General features: G+C 39.6%; 1 protein-coding gene across 6 annotated transcripts in view; it reads right to left on the bottom strand.

The window, feature by feature from the left end:
- The window catches only part of MIGA1 (mitoguardin 1), a 100054-nt gene that overhangs the window by 3283 nt on the left and 74022 nt on the right, over positions 1–22749 (bottom strand). For 4 of the 6 annotated variants that reach the window (XM_016192989.2, XM_060202196.1, XM_060202195.1 and 1 more), the window contains 5 exons: positions 22486–22584; positions 20647–20781; positions 16902–16955; positions 13838–13954; positions 5975–8449 (listed from right to left, as the gene is read on the bottom strand). In XM_016192989.2, coding sequence (XP_016048475.1) covers positions 8231–8449; positions 13838–13954; positions 16902–16955; positions 20647–20781; positions 22486–22584 — 624 coding nt within the window. In that variant the 3' untranslated portion in view covers positions 5975–8230. Of the gene's footprint in view, positions 1–5974; positions 8450–13837; positions 13955–16901; positions 16956–20646; positions 20782–22485; positions 22585–22749 lie in introns of those variants that run through there. The other 2 variants (XM_060202198.1, XM_060202197.1) reach the window with 2 other exon arrangements.

Raw genomic sequence — 22749 nt, 5'->3', positions numbered from 1 at the left:
TGGGCATATTTGGTTCCTTAGGATAGATCCCCAGGAGGGCGACAGGCATCTTGGCTTCTGCTCTTCTGAGCTCCACTCTAATCTAGCATCTCATTCCATTTCCAATTCTCTATCTGAAAAGATCTGACTCCTGTATGTTTACTTGTATGTATGTATGACTTACTTATTACATAATATTCTTCAGTTTATTTAATAGTTTAAAATAGATTATTATGAAATTATATGGGATGCATTGGATCGACCTTCTCGTGGTGCATCCCGTGAGTACCCATTCATTGGGGAAACTGACGATCCTTCCTAGCCGACTGAATCCACAAGGATCCCAGTCACTTTCAAAGCCAGCAACAAGCAGCTCCTGACAACTTTCAACCTGACCTGTTGACTGGCTATGGAAGAAGGGCAAACGCTAGAAGAAGAAGAAGAAATTATAGGGGATGAAGATGTGGGAAATAGCATAATGGTTATGCAAAGAGACTTTCATGCCTGAGGCTCCAAAGTCCCTGGCTCAATCCCCCACACCACCAAAAGCCAGAACTGTGCAGTGCTCTGATTAAAAAATAAATATACTTATACATACCAGGAGAAAGTTCACCTGATGGAGTTAGTGCATTAGCATACATGAAGCCCTTGGGTTTGCGCCTCAGCACTGTTTGGAAGCACAATGGATTACACCAGGGAAGCTCCTTCGATGGTGAAGTGGTGCATTTGATGGTAGTGCTAATCACATAATCTTTTTTTAGATAGACAGGTAGAGTGAGCAAAAGAGATCCCAGCACTCTGTACAACATAATATGCCAGAGTCTCTTAATTTCTAACACTGCACACATTCTTTTCTTTTCTTTTTACACTGCACACTTTAAAAAAAAATTTATTCCCTTTTGTTGCCCTTGTTGTTTTATTGTTATAGTTATTATTATCATCTGTTTTCCATCTACACCATGCCTCGGCCTCGCGTGAGCTTAATGTGCAGCTTGGCGATACGAGAATCCGGCATGAAGCCCAGCCAGTCTATCTTGGCGTTACTCTCGATCGCACCCTGTCATTTCACGAACATCTCATAAAAACTGCAGCAAAGGTGGGCGCAAGGAATCACATCATTGCAAGACTGGCCAGCTCCTCATGGGGCGTGAGCACTTCCACACTACGATCATCATCTCTGGCATTATGCTATTCCACTGCAGAATACTGTGCCCCAGTATGGTTCCGTAGCCCCCATGTCCGCTTGGTCGATTCCAAATTATATTCCTCCATGAGGATAATTTCTGGAACCATCCGTTCCACCCCGGTTCCATGGCTGCCAGTTCTTAGCAACATCGCCCCGCCAGATATTCGTTGGGATGCGGCATCATCTAAGTTCATTTCCCACGTCTACGCTCAACCAGACCTGTCAATATACACAGATATCTTCGCCCACCCTGTCCAACGCTTGACGTCTCCGTCACCCAATCTGGTCTCCTAACGCCTACACTGAACTTCTCTGTTCCAGACTCAAGGAAAACAGAGTTGGCAGTCAGCTGAGGTAAAGAACAAACACCTGATCACAGACCCCTGCAAGCGTCAACCCGGCTTTGACCTAGCACGTTATGATTGGGCCCTCCTCAATCGCTATCGAACAGGCCATGGCCGGTGCGCCGCTATGTTCCATCGCTGGGGAGCCAGAGACGACCCGAACTGCCCCTGCGGCTACAGACAGACTATGACCCACATAGTCAACGACTGCCACCTCTCCAGATTCAAAGGAGGTCTCGAAACTTGACATCAGGCTCAACCTGACGCTGTTGACTGGCTACGGAAGAAGGGCAAACGCTAGAAGAAGTTATTATTATTGTTGTCATCATTGTTGGATAGGACAGGGAGAAATGGAGAGAGGAGGGGAAGACAGAGAGGGGCAAAGAAAGATAGACACCTGCAGTCCTGCTTCACCGCCTGTGAAGCGACTCCCCTGCAAGTGGGGAGCTGGGGGCTCAAACCGGGATCCTAATGCCGGTCCTTGCGCTTTGCCCCATGTGCACTTAGCCCATTGCGATACCATCTGACTCCCTACACTGCACAGTTTTAATATGACAAGACTACACTGGTATTTCAAAATAGCATTATGTTTGCAAAAAGAAAAATCGTTTCTGTATTTTCTGAGAAAATCTAATCTAGATTCACTCAGTAAGGATTAAGCTTTGGACTCTGAAGCCTGAGGTCCTGAATTGATTTCCAGCATCCCATGTGCCAGAGTGATGTCCCAGTTTCCTCTCCCTCTCTCATTAACAACAACAACAAAAGAGTACTTTGACTTTATTCATCACAAAAACTGTTTTTCTTCTTTTGGCCTCCAGGGTTATCGCTGGGGCTGGGTGCTATGAATCCACCACTCCTAGTGGCCATTTTTCTTTCTTTCTTTTTTCATTCAATAGGACAAAGAGAAATTGGGGAGGGGGTGGAGAAGGAGAAAGAGAAAGATACATAGATAGATACCTGCAGTCCTGCTTCACCTCTCCGAAGTGTTCCCGCTACCTGTGGGGATCGGGGCTCCACCCAGGTCCTAGTGTGGATTCTTGCACATAATGCTATGTGCACTTAACTGGGTGCACTACTGTCCAGCCCCCTGTTTCTCTTTCTTATGCATATATATGGAAAAGCCATACCTTTATACTTGATTTCAATGCTTCTGCAGTTGAATGTATTCTCTATAACTGAATATATGGTCTTATTGAGACTGTACGGAACGGTTCCCATGGGTAGGGTCTAATGAGACATGTGCAGCCTTGCAAGCATATAGACATTACTATATAAAATATTCAATACATCACTGAAATGTATCATCACCTTTTTTATTTGGCAGGACTAGAAATACATCCATGTTACAGTGTTTATTTTGGCTAGCCAGTCAGCACAATTTTTTCTTTCTGCTACTGTAGTGTTTTACATTAGTTAAGTGCAGTTATTACATTCAGGAAATAGACACATTTACTGAAGTAAATCTAATACATGATTGTTCTCAAACTAAGCAAAAGCGGTAACATAATAATTAGAAACAGAGTGTCCTTGTTTCCATTAATCACAGATTATACATGTAAATTCTTAAGTAACACAGAGATATTTATAAACTTGATTAATCCAAACAAACCCCAGCCCCCAATTTTGTTCAGTCTAATTCATATAACTACTTTGAAAAATATATTACAAGTAATTTCCTAATAGATGTTCACATTAAGATAAAAGCTAATTATTTATGAACAAAATATAAAATTTCTGATTATGAAAGGTCACAGAGAAGTTAAATGTTACTTTGACGTTCCTACTTCAAAAGTGTCAAGGAATGATAAATAAAAACTTCTATAATGCAAACAATCACTAGGTGATCACTTAAGTAGAAAATATTATATCTTAAGGCAAGAAAAAAATCTTAAATATTTTCATAAGTTCAGTTAATTCAACAAATGAATAGAATCATAGCAAATAGATGCAAATAAAGAACACTACTTTATAGAGAATCCTCCTTGGACCAGACTATAACAGTATGAAAAAATGTGGCTTTGTAGGTTGGGGAGCTAGTGCAACAATTTGTCAAACAGACTTTTATGCCCGAGGCTCAAGGTCCCAGGTTCAGTACCTGGTACCACCATACCACCAGAAACTAGAGCTGAGCACTGCTCTTTTCAACTGAGAAGAAAGGAAGAAAGGAGGGAAAGAAAAAGAGAGAAAAAAAAGAAGAGAAAAAAGAGAGAAGTGTATGTGACTTATTTCCAAAAAGTTAATTTCATTTTGACATATAAACAGTCAGTTTTAAAGAAGCAATAAATTTTTTAGTTGAGCAAAAAGATAGAGAGACCAGAATAGGAAAAAAAAAAATCAGTAAGAGCTGGGAAACAGTATAATAGTTATGCAAAAGACTTTCTGATTATTCCTGAGGCTCCAAGGTCCCAAGTTCAATCCTGGTACTACCATAAACTAGAGCTGAGCAGTGCTCTGTTCAACTGAGGGGAAAAAAAAGACTTCTTTCTAAAAAGATAATCTTGTTTTGACATATAAACAAACTGTCAATTTTAAAGGATAATTATTTTTTTTAGTTGAACAGAGCTGGGAGATAGCAAAGTAATTACACAAAAGACTTTCATTCCTGAGGCTCCAAGGTCCCAGGTTCAATCCTGGTACCACCATAAATTAGAAATGAGCAGTGCTCTGGCTAAAGTAAAAATTTTTAAAAATCATATCCATGTCAACATTGTAGTGTAGGCCATTAATCCCCCAGTAAAATGATTAGAAAATTTTAATCAATAAATATAAAATCACCTGAACATATTATCCTTCCCTCTACTACTTCTACTTCTACTCCTCGTCCTTTTCCTTCTCCTTTTTCCAGAAAACAGGAGAAAAAGTCATTTTCTTAGGACTAATTCAAGGCCATCTTATAGTTTACTTAGGGACAGAATGATAGGACTTACACGGCAACTTTCTGATAGTACTACCATGAGTGTTAATCAAGGTCGTATCCTAAAAGGCTTACATATAATTTTATCTTGAACTGAGTATGCATGTGTATCCACATATATATGACTATATCCTTACATATATGTAAATATGCATATATATATATATATATATATATATATATATGGTTTTATCCTACAACACTCTACACGACTTAGACATACAGTCTAGGTTTAAAAGGTTAAAACCCTGATTAACACACACACAAACACACACAGGTGTGCATGCATCTATATATTTTTTATAGCATCGCCTTCATTGCTGAATAAAATTTCTAAGTGAATTTTAAATTGGTACATATGTCTTAAGTACTCTTAAAGGAGAAGTGGAAGGTTAAAGAATTATGGAATGTAGAGTATAAGAAAAAATATTAGAGGACAGGGGTAAATATAATGATTCTGCAAAGAGACTCATGCCTGAGGCTCCAGAATCCCAGCTTCCATCCCCTGTACCACCATAAATTAGAGCTGAGAAGTTCTCTGGTAGAAAAGAAAGAAAGAAAGAATGAGAGAAAGAAAGAAATAATGAATGAAAGAAAGAGAAAATAGAAGGCAACTTTCTCTAGCCAGAAACATTTTTTTAATTAAAAAAAATTTATTTATAAAAAGGAAACATTGACTAAAACACAGGATAAGAGGGGTACAGCTTCGTACAATTCCCACCACCAGAACTCTGTATTCCATCCCCTCCCCTGATAGCTTTCCTATTCTTTAACCCTTTGGGAGTAGGGACTCAAGGTCATTATGGGGTGCAGAAGGTGGAAGGTCTGGCTTCTGTAATTGCTTCCCTGCTGAACATGGGCATTGACAGGTCAATCCATACTCCTAGCCTGTCTCTCTCTTTCCCTAGTGGGGAAGGGCTCTGGGGAAGCAGAGCTCCAGGACACATTGGTGGGGTTGTCTGTCCAGGGAAGTCTGGTTGGCATCATGCTAGTGTCTGGAACTTGGTGGTTGACAAGAGAGTTAACATACAAAGCCAAACAAATTGTTGACCAATCATGGACCTAAGGGCTGGAATGGTACAGATGAAGAGTTGGAGCATCCTCCATTTTGTAGATAGCTAGTAGGCATATTTTAGTTAAATTCCAAAGGGCCTGTGGCTATACTAGTTCCCCCCCCTTTTCTTTTTGCCCCTAAGCCTGAAATCTGATATGCCAGTGGATCCAAGTTATTGTCTGGGGAAATGATGTCATGGCTCAGAAAAGGAGCCAGAAACATTTTAAAGAAATGTTTCCTTTAAGAAAAAAAAGAAAATGATGTTTCCTTTAAAAAGGTCAAGTTTCTTTCTTTAAAACAGAGTTTTTTCTTATACTTACTGCCCTGAAATTCTATTTCTATTCTATTTGGTCATTCATCTCTCTAGAGGCCACAAATGAAGTATCATGCTAAAGTTAGTTACTGAATTGGCTAGAGAATGAATCAAATGCACGTACTGAATTTGACAAGCAAACTTCCTGCATATGGGCAACTGTTTTTGTTTGTTTGTTTGTTTGTTTGTTTTGTTTTCCTTTCCTTAAGGTGATGTATGAAAGAGAGAAAAGAAAAAAACCAAAAACCTTCTGGAAAACCATTCTTATTAACTGATGAAATACATCCCCAGAATTATTTTACATAGTAGCAGCTTTATCAAATAGTGCAATTCTTCAAAAATATAGCTCAAACGCTATTTTCCTCAAATAAAAAGTAATTAAGTTTACTTATAAATTTATTTATAAAATCACAACATAGACATTGAGTCCCAAACAAATAATTAATATAAGCAATGACTATCTTGGCTACACATTAAAGGAAATGTGTGTGTCATATGTGTATATGTATGTGAATCACTCAGGGCCAATGGTAGCTCAACAAGATGCTGCTAAAACAAGATATTAAATGATGAAAAATTATAAAGTGAACTTTTTTAAGCAATGATGTTTTTAATACTATTCCTTCATCAATAATAAAAATCATGAATAACAAACAAATTAAGATAATATGTAGGATACATGCAGTAAGAGGTATGAAATTGTACCCCTAAAACACAATCTTGTAAACCAACATTAATAAAAAAGATGTCTAAAGAATATATGCAAAAATTCAAGGAAATATATATTCAGAAACTGTTAGAGCAAAATTTCGTATTCTTTAATTCTATGACCTACACATTGTAGGACACAGTACATACAAACAGCATAGAGATTCTGAATCTCACTCTTTGTAATTATTTCATAAATGTGGCACATGCATAAGTTAAAAACCTCAAAAGATTATGCTCCCCTCAATTTTTCATGTTCTAGTCATTAATCAGAAACTAGGCACTTTACTCTAAAAGTATATTTTTAAAAAATATATTTTATATCCTTCTGCATAATTCACTCCTAAAGTGAATACAATCCACTTTAGGAGCAAAACCAGTAAACCCAATCTTCAGTATACTGAGTCAGCCATTCCAAAAAAAGGACATTCAATTTAGACATCAACTTAATACAACTCTGAAGCTACCTACTATACTCTGTAGGACCTTAATCACATGAGCTCATACAGTTATCACAAAGGGGAGGAGATGTACTTTGATAACTTTAAAAATATTTTGTTCCACATCCAGGAGAAAAAGAAAAAACTTTAAAACCTTGCTAGGCTGGCAAAATAGCTCACCTAGATGGTGTGCTTGCTTTGCCATGCATACCTATGTCCAGCTGAGTCCAGCCCCCATTACACTGGAGGAAGCTTTGGTGTTATGATGTCTTTTGCTCTCTGTCTCTCTTTCTATTTGAAAGTCAGCCTGGAGCAGTAAATCTCCAGTGGCAACAAAAAGATAAGTGAAACCTTGCAGTAATTCAAACTATGAATATTTAAAAAATGTTTTCATCATATACCAAACTTTCGACGTTCTGAGTTCTCTGTAGGATAACTAAAAGTTTAGCTTTGCAGAAGAAAAAAGGGAAAATGGTTTTACTATACCAAAATTAATAACTTTAGATGTTGGGAGAGTCTCAAAACTACTTAAGAGAAAAATTAATTGTCTACTATAGTCAATAATATTATTTTAAAAGAAATATTTATTCAAAGGGAAATATTCTATTCTATAAAAAAAGATAAAAGAAATGTTGTTAATGTCTCTGTTATAACTTATAGGGGCCAACAGTACTATATTTTGGAAACTGGTAAGTCTCATGTAAACTTGTAACTTGTAAACTTCTCAGTGTCAATTCACTTATATGTTTCATAACACTATCAACATACAATTTTTTACTTCAAATACATAAACAAGTTCACAAGCAACAAAGTAAGCAGTATATATAAAACACCACTACTGCCTAGACTTGATTAAGCAAATCACTTTATAATTAATTTTCAGGCAAAGTTAAGTTTGGTGACACCAGTAGCAATCTATTCTTGTGCATGTGGGTCATCAAGGTTTTGGCTGAAGTAAATATTTTCTAGGTGCACAAGCTGTTTTTATGTCAGAGCTCTTGCAAATGGTATTGGATATTTCTGACAGCTTTTAGACAACTTGGTGAACTCTATAAAATGCCCATTTCACGACTCCAGTTATTCCCTATGTAGAAAGTCACTTTGTATACTCTACATGACTCCGTGACAGAACTTCTGTGTAAGCACCGCACATCACTCATTGTTCACTATATTTTCCCCCCTTCCTGAGTCTCTTATACACGAAGCCTGTTGATTTTGTAATATACGTACAAAATCAATAGCTACCCTAAAATATTTCATAGCACACTTATCGTACATGATTCTCACAGTACTTACAGTACTTTGGCTTCCAACAGGCTGCTGGGCACAACATGACCATGACTACTTATGCAACTGCTCGTATGCCTCAGAGAATCAGCTCCAAGATAGGCCATTAAGAGTTCAGTGCGGCGGATGAGTAACTGCATGAGGTCTTCAGCTAACGTCTCTATGCTGGAATAGCGCACCTTCTCAAAGTCAAAAATGTCTTTAAGGAAGAAAAGAACTTGGTTCTGGAAAATGAACAAAGGAAAATTGACAGTCACTAGACCAAAATTGTGTAAGTCTAAATAGTTACTACTATAACTAGTACTGAGAGAAAAGTCAGAAGGCTAGAGTTCCAATGCTAACTGCATCTCTTATTAAAGAAGGACCTTCGCAAAGTGCAAGGACCGGCATAAGGATCCGGGTTCGAGCCCCCGGCTCCCCAACTGCAGGGGAGTCGATTCACAGGCAGTGAAGCAGGTCTGCAGGTGTCTGTCTTTCTCTCCCCTTCTCTGTCTTCCCCTCCTCTCTCCATTTCTCTCTGTCCTATCCAACAATGACGACAACAATAATAATAACTACAACAATAAAACAACTAGGGCAACAAAAGGGAATAAGTAAATAAATAAATATTAAAAAAAAAAAAAGAAGGACCCTGAGGGTGGAGGTAGGGACAAAGACCTTTGGTGGTGGGAACAATGTTAAACTATACTTCTATTAACTTATAATCATATAAATCACTCCTCAATATGTCATGGGGAAAAATAATTGAATGTCTCAAAGTTCTTTAATTGTCTAGATTTCAGTTCTGAGTATATATTAATTTAGTCTAAGTACTTAATGTTTCAAATTTGTAAACTGATTGAATTTTAACACTGAGGTTAAATTGTTAAAACATTTCTAAAACCAACTTTTTTTTTTTTCAAATACTAAGTTACCGACCACATTAGGTAATACAGAATCAATTGCTCCTGTCAGTATCTAAGATATAGTTACTTGTAAAAAGCGACCCCTGCAGGTGGGGAGCTGGGGGCTAGAACCGGAATCCTTAACGCTGATCCTTGCACTTCGCGCCACCTGCACTTAACCCGCTGCGCTACCGCTGGACTCCCATGTGGAGTCATTTTTAAAGGATTTATTTATTTAAGAGAGAGGGGAGAGGAAAGAGAACCAGACTATCACTCTGGCATATGCGATGCCAGGAACTGAATTCAGGGCCTCATGCTTAAGAGTCCAACGCTTCGGGAGTCAGGCGGTAGCGTAGCGGGTTAAGCGCAGGTGATGCAAAGCGCAAGGACTGGCGTGAGGATCAGGGTTCAAGCCCCCGGCTCCCGCTTCACAGGCAGTGAAGGAGGTCTGCAGGTGTCTATCTCTCCCCCTCTCTTGTCTTCCCCTCCTCTCTCCATTTCTCTCTGTCCTAAAAACGACATCAATAACAACAGCAATAATAAGGACAACAATAAAAACAAGGGCAACAAAAAGGAAATAAATATTTTTTTAAAAAGATTCCAACGCTCCATCCACTGTACCACCCCCTCCATGCTTCCCAAGTCACCATGCTGACTTATTTTAAGCAAGTTGTAGGAGGCCAGGCAGTGGCACATCCAATAAAGCACGTGCATTACTATGCACAAGGACCTGGGTTCAAGCTCCCTGCCCCCAACTGCAGAGGGGGAAGCTTCAATGAATGGTGAAGCAGTGCTCAGGTGTCTGTCTTTTTCTCTTCTTCCCTCTCTCCCCCACTATTTTTCTGTCTTCTCTATGAGAAAAGAAAGAAAAAGAAATGGCTATGAAAAGCTGTGGATTATGGGCAGGGGTAGACAGCATAATGGTATGCAAATAGCTGTCATGCCTGAGGCTCCAAAGTCCCAGTTTCAATCCCCTGAACCACCATAAACCAGAGCTAAGCAGTGCTTTGGTAAAAAACAAACAAACAAATAAAAAAAGCCAAACAGTGGGTTATTGTGCAGGTACTGAGCCAGTGATAACCTTATTTGAGGGGGAAAAAAAAGCAAACAGCATACTGTTAAGTCTCAAAATGGTTATCATACCATGATGAGAGAAAAAGTACTCCCAAAGAATAAAAACCAGTAATATCTAACTTTATGCCACTGAAATAAACATTAAGAAACACTACGAAGATACATTCCACACATTTCTGGGATTTACAATTGGAAGGGTCATTAACAGTCAACCTATCATGTTATCTCATTTTATAAATGAAGAAAAGAAGTACAAAGCCTGATTTGCCCCAGAATCCAAATGCTTATCCATTACTTATATTCTGAATTTCTAGTTCAATCTTTTCCTAGGAGGCACATACCTTACATGTGGGAGGTCAAGTAAACCAGTCAAGAAGTAATGAATTTTTGAATGAGAGTAAAATAAACATTTCCTAAATCTTATATACACACTGCTTTAACAGCCCATAAATAAAACAATTTAAGTTATTTTAATGAGGATTTAGTGAAGTAGCCAACCATTCAAATAGCAAAAACTTTAAAAATCATACTTGATTATGTTTACTTTAATTTGCTCCCTGAAACTCAGCCTAAATTCAAAACTATTAAATAGCAAGACATTTCTTGGCACTATGCTAGGCAAAATCATTTTGCAATGAGCTATAACTTTATTTTGGCAAATTTAGATGCCGACATTGGGATACCACTTTTTCTTTTTTATTTATTTATTTATTTATTTATTTATTTATTTATTGCATGAGGAGGTTATTGCGAAGGCACTGGTACCTGCACTACAACTCCACTATTCTGGGCAGCCATTTTTTTTTCCTTTTCTTTTTTTCCTTTTCTTTTTTTCATAGAGACAGAAATAGGGAAGGAGAGAGGAAAAGTGAAAGAGACACCTCCAGCACTGCTCTACAGTTATGAAGCTTCCTCCCCATGGGTGGGGAGGAAGGGGCTTGAATCTGTGTTCTTGTGTATGGTAAATGTGCGTCCAAACTGGTGGGATACAGCTTGATGCTCCCTTCTTCTTCTTCTAGCGTTTGCCCTTCTTCCATAGCCAGTCAACAGCGTCAGGTTGAGCCTGATGTAAAGTTTCGAGACCTCCTTTGAATCTGGAGAGGTGGCAGTCGTGATGCTCCCTAAGTATGTCTCACAGCTGGGGTTTTATAATGAATGTTACCTTGAATGAGGACTTATTTCTAAACTGTTACAAGTGCATGAAACACAGATATTGTTTGATTTATAAATTGTAAAAGTGCCAGGCATGAGCAACATACTGTCTATAAATGATTTGATTCTAACATTATCAAACCATGTAAGAACACAGTACTCCTACATACATGAATAGCTAATTTTTGACAAGGGGGCCCAAATTCTTAAATGGAGAAAGGAAAGTCTCTTCAACAAATGCTGTTGGGAAAATTGCATTGAAACACAGAGAAAAATGAAACTGAACCACTACATTTCATCATACACACAAGTCAACACCAAATGGATCAATGAATTGGATGTTAGACCAGAAACTATCAAATTCTTAGAGGAAAATATTGGCAGAACTCTTTTCTATTTACATTTTATAGGCATCTTTAAGGATACAAACCCAATTACAAGGAACACAAAAACAAAAATAAACCAACAGGACTACATCAAATTGAAAAGCTTCTGCACAACAGGAGAAACCACCACCCAAACAAAGAGACCCCTTACAGAATGGGAGATCTTTACATGTCAGACATCAAACAAAAAGCTAATAGCCAAAATATATAAAGAATTCACCAAACTCAGTAACAACAACAACAACAACAACAAAATGACCCTATCCAATAGTGGGGAGAGGATATGAACAGAATATTCTCATTAAAGAAGAGATCCAAGGGGCCATGTGGTGGCACACTGGGTTGAGTGCACATGTTACAGTGTACAAGAACCCAGATTCAAGCCCCTGGACCCCACCTACAGGGGGAAAGCTTTACAAGTGGTTTAGCAGTGTGGCAGGTGTTTCTCTGTCTCACTCCCTCTCTTTCTCCCCCTTCCTCTCAATTTCTGGCTGTCTCTAGTCAGTGAATAAATAAAAGATAATAAAAAAGAAGAAATCCCAAAGGCAACAGACATGAGTCATTGATTGTCAGATAAATGCAAATAAATACAACAATGCGATGCCACTTCACCCCTGTGAGAATGTCATACATCGGGGGTCGGGCGGTGGTGCAGTGGGTTAAGCGCATGTGGCGCAAAGCGCAAGGACCAAGGACCGGTGTAAGGATCCGGGTTCAAGCTCCTGGCTCCCCACCTGCAGCGGAGTCACCTCATAGGCGGTGAAGCATGTCTGCAGGTGTGTATCTTTCTTTCCCCCTCTCTGTCTTCCCCTCCTCTCTCCATTTCTCTCTGTCCTATCAAACAACGAACAACATCAACAATGGCAACAATAATAACCACAACGAGGCTACACCAAGGGCAACAAAAAGGGGAAAAAATGGCCTCCAGGAGCAGTGTATTCATGGTGCAGGCACCGAGCCCAGCAATAACCGGAGGAAAAAGAAAAAGAAAAAAGAAAAAAAAGAGAATGTCATACATCAGGAAGAATACTAACAATGAATGCTAGAGAGGTTGTAGGGGACAGAGGACCATTCCTGCACTGATAGTGGGAATATAATTGGTCCAACCCCTGGGGAGACTAGTCTGGAGAACTCTCAGAAGGTTAGAAATGGACCTACCCTATGGCCCTGCAATTCCTCTTCTGGGGATATATTCTAAGGAGTTAGATACATCCATCCAAAAAAATAATTTGTGTATATCTGTGTTCATAGCAGCACAATTTGTAAAAATAAAATCTGGAAGCAGCCTAGGTGTCTAGCAACAGATAAATGGCTAAGAAAGTTGTGGTATAGTGGTCCGGGAGGTGGCGCAGTGGAAAAAAGCATTGAACTCTCAAGCATGAGGTCCTGAGTTCAATCCCTGGCAGCACATGTACCAGAGGGATGTCTGGCTCTTTTTCTCTTCTCCTATGTTCCTCATTAATAAATAAGTAAAATTTCAAAACAAAAGTTGTGGTATATACACACAATGACATACTACTCCACTTTTAAGAATAATTAATTCACCTTCTTCACTTCATCTTGGATGGAGCTTGAAGGAATCATGTTAAGTGAGATAAACTAAAAGAAAAGGATGAATATAGGATGATCTCATTCATAAAAGTGGAGAAATAAGAACAGAAGGGGAAACACAGAGCAGGTTTGGTGTACTGCACCAAAGTGAAAGACTCTGGGGGTGGGTTGGGTGGGAGGTGGTTTCAGGTCCTGGTGCATGATGGTAGAGGAGGACCTAGCCTGTAGGTGATTGTATGTTACAGAAAGCTGAGAAATTTTACACATGTACCAACAATTGTATTTCCTGTAAACCATTACCTCTCCCCCAATAAAAAATAATTAAAGTAGGAAAAAAAAAAAAAAAAAGAACATAGTACCTAATACAGAAGGAACTGGTGAGTGAAGTTGATTCTACTCCAGGATGAAACACCAAATCTAAAAAATCATGTTCTAGTAACATTTCAGCATTGAATTTGGCTCATTTTACTTTTAAGTATCATTCTTACACAAAACCAGAAAGACAATAGAAAATTTATCTGCATTTCAGTTCAGAGAAAAGATATAATTCAATGATTGAACATACCTTAAAGAAGCAACACAAGTCATACAGAGAATTTCTAGGGCCCAGAAATCCCCAAGCTAGAACAGGGCTAATATGTTCACAAATGGCATAAAAGTGGGCAAAAAATCCATCTGGAATCTGTTGGAAAGCAAAGGAAAACCAAATTATTTTTACCTTCTCTAACAGTGACAGTGAAATAGCTACCCATCATATGACCAGCTCTGTTTGAGCAAACACTGAAAGTCAATGATGAGCTGCTTATAGTAAGTCAACAAAGGGGCAAGGGAGATAGTATGTTGATTATGCAAAAAGACTTTCATGCCTGATTCTACAAAGTCCCAGGTTCAATCACCATAAGCCAGAACTGAGCAGGGCTCTGATAAAAAATAAGAGGAAGTCTGGCAGTAGTGCAACGGATTAAGCGCATGTGGCACAAAGTGCAAGGACAGGGTTAAGGATCCCGGTTGCAGCCCTCAGCTCCCCACCTGCAGGGAAGTTGTTTTACAAGGATGAAGCAGGTCTGCAGGTGTCTGTCTTTCTCTCCTCCTCTCTGTCTTCCCCTCCTCCCTCCATTTCTCTCTGTCCTATCTAACAACGACAACATCAATAACAACCAACAATAATAATTAGAACAATAAAACAAGGGCAACAAGAGGGAATAAATAAATAAATAAATAAGAAAGCTAACAAACTAAGTTGGAACTTCTGAAGTCATAGAAGGTGTTACGTGGATTTCATATCCTAGCCAATAAGCTTGAAACATGGAGAAATAATATTTCTGGGGCCGGGTGGTAGCGCAGCGGGTTGAGTGCACATGGCACAAGGCACAAGGACCGGCATAAGGATTCCGGTTGGAGCCCCTGGCTACCCACTTGCAGGGGGGTCGCTTCACAAGCGGTGAAGCAGGTCTGCAGGTGTCTTATCTTTCTCCCTCTCTGCCTTCCCCTCCTATCTCGATTTCTCTCTGTCCTATCCAACAATGACAGCAATAACAACAATGATAAACACAAGGGCAACAACAGGGAAAAATGGCAAAGAAAAAGAGAAAAAAACATTTTAAAAAATAAAAGGGAGTCGGGCAGTAGCACAGTGGTTAAGTGCAAGGATCTGCGTAAGGATCCCGGCTCCAGCCCCCAGCTCCCCACCTGTGGGGAAGTAGCTTCACAGGAGGTGAAGCAGGACTGCAAGTGTCTGTCTTTCTCTCCCCCTCTCTGTCTTCCCCTCCTTTCTCCATTTCTCTCTGTCCTACCCAACAACGACAACATCAATAACAACAACAACAATAAAAACAAGGGCGGGAGTTGGGCGGTAGCGCAGCGGGTTCAGCACAGGTGGTGCAAAGCACAAGGACACAAGGACCAGCGTTTGAGCCCCTGACTCCCCACCTGCAGGGGAGTCGCTTCACAGGCGGTGAAGCAGGTCTGCCAGGTGTCTTTGTCTCCCCCTCTGTCTTTCCCTCCTCTCTCCATTTCTCTCTGTCCTATCCAACAATGACGACAACAACAACAATAATAACTACAACAACAATAAAAAGGGCAACAAAAGAGAAAATAAATAAATATAAAAAAAAATTTTTTAAGGGCAACAAAAGGGAAAATAAATAAATATACTAAAAAAAGAAAAGAAATATTATTTCTTAAAGATACTTCACCTCATAAAAATAGAAGCATATCAGTGCTATAACCAAACAACAACAAGAAAGCTATGTTATTCCTTAGGATCATTTTAAAAAAATTTATTCCCTTTTGTTGCCCTTTTTTTATTGTTGTAATTATTGTTGTTGTTATTGATGTCGTCGTTGTTAGGACAGAGAGAAATGGAGAGAGGAGAGGAAGACAGAGAGGGGGAAAGAAAGATAGACACCTGCAGACCTGCTTCACCGCTTGTGAAGCGACTTTCCTGCTGGTGGGGAGCCGGGGGCTCGAACCGGAATCCTTAGCACAGGTCCTTGCGCATCACAACACGTGCGCTTAAGCCGCTGTACTACCGCAGGACTCCCTCCTTAGGATAATTTTTAGGATCCCACCTTCTGTACCTCATAAAGAATTTTGGTTCAGACCCCCAGAAGGAGAAGAAATGTTAGAGGCAGATGACCAGAGGACTCTGAACTCCAATTCCATCAGGACCCAAAGAAAGAAGAGGGTAAAAAAAATTAAAGCTATCAGGGGGTTGGGCAGTGGCACAGTGGGTTAAGCGCATGTGGTGCAACCCCCCAACTGCAAGGGAGTCGCTTCACAGGCGGTGAAGCAGGTCTGCAGGTGTCTATCTTTCTTTCCCCCTCTCTGTCTTTCCCTCCTCTCTCCATTTCTCTCTGTCCTATCCAACAACAAACAACATCAACATGGCAATCATAATAACCACAACGAGGCTACAACAACAAGGGCAACAAAAAGGGGGGAAAATGGCCTCCAGGAGCGGTGGATTCATGGTACCGGCACCGAGCCCAGCAATAACCCTGGAGGAAAAAAAAAAATTAAAGATATCTTGGAAGTAGCAATAGGTGGAGGTGTGACTGAGAAAGAGAAAGCAGAACCACAGAAAAAAATTGTGCAAATATCTATTATATTTACTGTTGAATGAAAAACATTAATTCCCCAATAAAGAAATATATTTTTAAAAAAATGTGCAAATATATATAAGAATAGATAGTTACAGAAATAAGAGTCAACCCGTATCTGTGACCTTGGAAGAACTACTGCAGTTCCCAATGGAGGAAATAGGGACACAGAACTCTGGTGGTGGGAAAGGCGTGGAATTATACCCCTGTTACCTCATAATTTTGTAAATCAATATCTAATCACTAATAAAATTTTTTAAAAAGCACTTCAGAGCTGTTTCCAGTATAAAACTCTCTTCTACTTAATAGGAATCTCATGTATGCCTCAATACTTACAATATTGCACTACACAGAAAGTTGAGCAGAAGGGAAAGAATTTAAAAAGAAGTCACTGTCGTGTCACTAAGTCATTCTTCTAGCTTGAGAGGGCATCCTTATCAACTGTCACCTTTCACTGAGAACTGAGTCAGATGAGTCTTTGACAGGAAACTCAGATTACTAAGAAGTTCAAAACATAATGAATTTTACCTTCACCTGTTGCCTTTTTTGTTTCAGAACTGACCAGCAACTTGAAGCCACAGCCTAAATATGGGCAGAGGAGAAAAGGCAAAATTAAAATGTATAATATAGGAATGTTTCCATTTAAAGAGTGCTATTTATTATCAAAGATTCATGTGTCTACCACGTTCAAACATTAACTACAAATAACTCGTCTAGGCCCTATTATTGTTTATAAATACTGATAAACAGGTGGCTTTAGTTTTACATATAGATACATATTTCTTTCTTTTTTAAAAAAAGATTTTATTTATTTATGAGAAAGACAGAAGGAGAGAGAAAGAACCAGACATCACTCTGGCATATGTGCTACCAGGCATCGAATTCAGGACCTCATGCTTGAGAGTCCAAAGCTTTATCACTGCGCCATCTCCCGGACCACATAGACACATATTTCTTATTTTATTTTATTTTTTGGCTGCCAGGGCTTTTGTTAGAGGTTTCTGCATGATTCTTCCCACTGTTTCCAGCAGACTTTTTTTTTTTCCAGATAAAAGGGGAGAAACAGAGAGGAGAGAGACGCCAAACAATTGCTCTGGCTCTGTTGAAGCTTCCCTTTGGATAGTGCGCCCATGTGGTAGCAGGAACTTGGACCCAGATCCTTGCACATAGTAAAGTATGTGCTCTACTGGGTGAACAATCTCACAGTCTTTGGTTTTATATATAAATTTTAAAAAATTAAATACAAAATTTCTTTGGGGGCCGGGTGGTAGTGCACCTGGTTAATTAAGTGCACATAGTACAGAGTGCAAGGACCCATACAAGGATTATACATATATATAGGACCAAAAAAAAAAAGAGGACATTCAAAGTATAGAATGTAGTTTAAATCCTCTTTCTTTCTTTCTTTCTTTCTTTCTTTCTTTCTTTCTTTCTTTCTTTCCTTCCTTCCTTCCATCCTTCCTTCCTTCCTTCCTTCTTTCTCAGCACTATGAATCTACTTACTGTTCCTTATGGCCATTTTTTCCATTTTACTGGATAGGACAGAGAGAAATTGGGAGAGGAAGGGGAGATAGAGAAGGAAATAAAGATAGACACTTGCAGACATGCTTCACACTCGTGAATTGTCCTCCCTGCAGATGGGGAGTTTGAACCAGGATCCTTATGCTGGTCCTTGGGCTTCATATCATGTGTGCTTAGCCAGGTGCACCACCGCATGGCTCCCACTTGTTTTATTGTTTAACACATACTATTTTCCCCTTAAATTTCTGCACATATAGGGGAACATAAGTCTCCAAATATTTCTCTTTAGAAAATGCATTATCAGATTCAGGAACAGAGCTTAGCACATGGGGAGTCAGGCGGTAGAGCAGCGGGTTAAACGCACATGGTGGGAAGCAGAGCTTAGCAACTCAGAGCACAGGATTTGCACGCATGTGGACCCAGGTTTAGTCCTCAGTATTGCCATGTGCCATAGCTGAACAGTACTCTGGATATCTCTCTCTCTTTAATATTACTTATTTATTATTGGGTAAAAACAGAGAGAAACTGAGAGGGGAGGAGAAGATAGGGAGAAAGACAGAGAGACACCTGTGAAGCCACCATTTGTGAAGCTTTCTCCCTGCAAGTGGGGACCAAGGGCTCGAACCTGGGTCTTTGTGCATGGTAATGTGTGCGCTTAAGCCTGGCCCCTTGCTCTAGATCTCTTTCTCTTAAAAAATAAATTAAAATTGGGAGTCAGGTGGTAGCGCAGCACGTTAAGCACATGTGGTACAAAATATAAGGACTGGTATAAGGATCCCAGTTCGATCCCCCGACTCCCCACCTGCAGGGGAGTCACTTGACAAGCGGTAAAGGAGGTCTGCAGGTGTCTGTCTTTCTCTCCCCCTCTCTGTCTTGCCCTCCTTTCTCCATTTCTCTCTGTCCTGTCCAATGACAGCAACAACAACAATAATAACTACAATAATGATAAAACAACAAGGGCAACAAAAGGGGAAAGAGTGGTCTCCAGGAGCAGTGGATTCGTTGTGCAGGCACCGAGCCCCGGCAATAACCCTGGGGGCAATAAATAAATAATTAATTAAAAATTTATTGTTTTTTTTTTAATCCCAACTACTATATTTTAATTTAGTCATAGTGTAAACTCAGTAAAAGACTTTTTTTCCCCCTTGGCCTGAACTAGTCTGAAACCTGAATTGTTTTTGAAAGCTAAAGAAATATTCAGGTCCGGGAATCGAGTCGGGCAGTAGCACAGAGGGTTAAGTGCATGTGGCGCAAAGCGCAAAGACCAGTGTAAGGATCCAGGTTCGAGCCCCAGCTCCCCACCTGCTAGGAGTCGCTTCACAGGCGGTGACAGTCCTATCTTTCTTTCCCCTTCTCCGTCTTCCCCTCCTCTCTCCATTTCTCTCTGTCCTATCCAACAACAATAATAACTACAACAATAAAGGGAATCAATAAATATTTGTAAATATTTGTAAATCAATAAATATTTGTTGTAACCCTCCTACCTTATGCTTTTGTTCACTAATCCTTTCTTAAATAAAAAATTAAAAAAAAAAATAAGCAAGTCAGAAACAGAAAGATAAATATGGAATGATCTCACTTACAGGCAGAAGTTGAAAAACAAGATCAGAAGAGAAAACACTAAGCAAAACCTGAACTGGAGTTGGTGTATTGCACCAAAGTAAAAGACACTGGGGTGGGTGGGGAGGAGAGTACAGGCCTTGGAAAAGGTTGACAGAGGACCTAGTGGGGGTTGTGTTGTTATGTGGAAAACTGAGAAATGTTATGCATGTGCAAACTATTGTATTTACTGTCGAATATAAAACATTAATCCTCCAATAAAGGAAAAATTAAATAAAAAAAAATTTTAAAAACAAAAAATAAAAGAAATATTCAGGTCCAGGGCAACACAGTGGCATACCTGGTTGATCAAACCCATTACCATGTGCAAGGACCCAGGTTTGAGTCCCCACACCCCACCTGCAGGAAGGATGCTTAATGAAGCAGGTATATAGGTGTCTCTCTGTCTCTCTCATTTCACTCTGTCCTATCAAATAAAATAGAAATAAAGAGAGAGAGAGAAAAAAAAAAAAGGAAAAAATGGTTACTGGAAGCAGTGGATTCATTGTGTAGGCACTGAGCCCCAGCAATAACCTTGGTGACAATTAAAAGGAAGAGAGAATGATACAAGAAAAGAAGAGAAATATTCAGGTCAAGGAAGAAACTGAAAGAGAAGCCACAAAGGGAATTTCATTTGATGATACTGTATCACACAGTCTACTGCTAATGTCAGTGTATAAGCTTTGATTCCACATTAATCATTCTAAAGGTGGATATACATATAAATCTTACTAATAGGGGGTCAGGAGGTAGCACTGTGGGTTAAAAGCACATGGTGTGGGGCGCAAGGACTGGCTTAAGATTCCCAGCTCGAGACCCTGGCTCCCTACCTGTAGGGGAGTCGCTTCGCAGGCAGTGAAGCGGGTCTACAGGTATCTATCTTTCTCTCCTCCTCTCTGTCCATTTTTCTCTGTCCTATCCAAAACAGCAGCAACAGTAATGACAACAATAACAATAAATACAACAGGGGCAACAAAAATGGGAAAAAATGGCTTCCAGGAGCAGTGGATTTGTAGTTCAGGCACCCACCCCAGTGATAACCGTGGAGGAAAAAGGAAAAGGAAAAAAAGTAAATAAATAAATCTTATTAACATTTTCAGTTCTGGCCATTCTTCATTAGATTTAAATGGTTGACAGTTAAACCACCACTTACTGTTTCTTTGAACGAGGAGTTTAGCCAGCGATTATTTACTACATTCTGTATGGACGTGGGTGGGTTTTCTAAATCTTCAAAGGAATCCATTAGTATAAAGTCCAGAACAACATCATAAAAATTTAGATTTTTCACCTGCATTAAATTATAAGAGTTAATAGAAAATATTATTGAAAAGAGCCCAGATACAGTGAGAGTCAGGACGTCATATTTCACAACAGCAAGGTTCTTTTTAAAAAGAGGAAGAGGAGAGACAAACAGAAGAGTCATCCACAGAAATTACAGTTGACATGACAGCCCTTTCCTAGATCCCACCAGGTGAAATTAATCTCTCCTGTCACTTTATTCTGGAAGTACTCCGTTCATGCTTTGATGATGGTATTCACAGCACTGCTTAGCTCTGGCTTATGGTGTTGATGGCGATTGACCCTGGGGCCTCTGATGCCGCAGGCTATTGCACCACTGATAACAGCGCTATCTCTCTGGCAGATTGGGGTATTTATAATGCTCATTCTGCTTTGCCACTTAATTTTTTTCTCAGTCTGTATTCCCCACAATGTCATGACTCACATCAAACTCTTATTCACCCACAGATATATATCTATATTCTGTATCAGTTGTGCAGACTTTTTACAGTGAAAGACCTAGATGCTGAAGAATTTAGCAGGGAAAACAGAGAAAACGAACTATCATACAAATAAATGTACAATTGTAAACTGAGAAGCACACTAAAACAAGAAGTACATGGGAATATGGCAGATTATGAAACAAATGCTAACCTCGACTGAATGTTAGAGTTTTCTTTTCTTTCTTTTTTTTTTTTTTTAACCAGAGCACTGCTCAGTTCTGGTTTTTGGTAGTGTGGGGGATTGAAGCTGGGACTTTGGAATCTCAGGCATGAGAGTCACTTTTTTCTTTTAGAAAGAGAGAGAAATGGAGAGAGGAGGGGGAAGACAGAGAGGGGAAGAGAAAGACACCTGCAGACTTGCCTCACCACCTGTGAAGCGACCCCCCTGCAGGTGGGGAGCTGGGGGCGGTCAAACCGAGATCCTTATGCCGGTCCTCGCGCTTTGAGCCACATGCGCTTAACCTGCTGCGCTACAGCCCGACTTCCGAGAGTCACTTTGTATAACCATTATGCTGTATACCCCCACCCTAGAGAGGGTTTTCTCTGGAAAGTCAGAAACCTCAGGTTTTATAGTTCCCTTCTTAGATTCCCTGGTTCCACTGAGTTGTCCCATCTGAAGCACAGGTCATCATTACTACTCTGCGGAGATATCTTCACTGAATTTTGGAAGGAAGGAAAGGAAAGAAGGGAAGCTGAATGGAAGGCAAAAGAGAAATGACAAAAAAAGAAACAAAGTTTTTATAAAAATATATTTTTAAATATTTATTTATTCCCTTTTGTAGCCCTTGTTGTTTTATTGTTGTTGTTATTGATGTCATTGTTGTTGGATAGGACAGAGAGAAGTGGAGAGAGGAGGGGAAGACAGAGATGGGGAGAGAAAGAGAGACACCTGCAGACCTGCATCACCGCTTTTGAAGCGACTCCATGGCAAGTGGGGAGCCGGGGGGCTCAACCAGGCTCCTTACGCTGGTCCTTGCGCTTTGCACCACCTGCGCTTTGCACCACCTGCGCTTAACCCGTTGCACTACCCCCAGACTCCCCAAAAATAATTTTTAACTGCTGTCCCAATGTGTAAAACTAGTTTTTTTATGACTGTCATAATCACTACCACATAACTGGTTTTATTTTCAAGAAAACAATGGCCTCTAATTATGTAAAGATTACATGTAAATAACTACAGGGAATAAATATTATAATAAATCTGAACTTACCCCTCTAGCAGCAAGTTCCATTTCAATACTATCCCAGTGATCAGTTTGCTCCAAAAAATAAATCATTTCATCAAAAACATCTTCAAATTTCTTTGGATTCTGCAATAGAAAACACACTTTAATCTGAAAGGTAGCGGTTAAAGCCTATAAATTTACTCTTCAAGTAAGTTTGTTAGATTTCATTCCAACAGGTAAATAAAATACATTTTCAAGGTATACTATACCCTTTTGGTCTAAACAATACTTTCCCATTCCAACATACAG

This window comes from Erinaceus europaeus, chromosome 11 (genome assembly GCF_950295315.1).
Source record: "Erinaceus europaeus chromosome 11, mEriEur2.1, whole genome shotgun sequence".
NCBI classification, from domain to species: domain Eukaryota; kingdom Metazoa; phylum Chordata; class Mammalia; order Eulipotyphla; family Erinaceidae; genus Erinaceus; species Erinaceus europaeus.
Note: the sequence above shows the minus strand (reverse complement) of the source record. Positions and strands in the feature narration are given on the sequence as shown.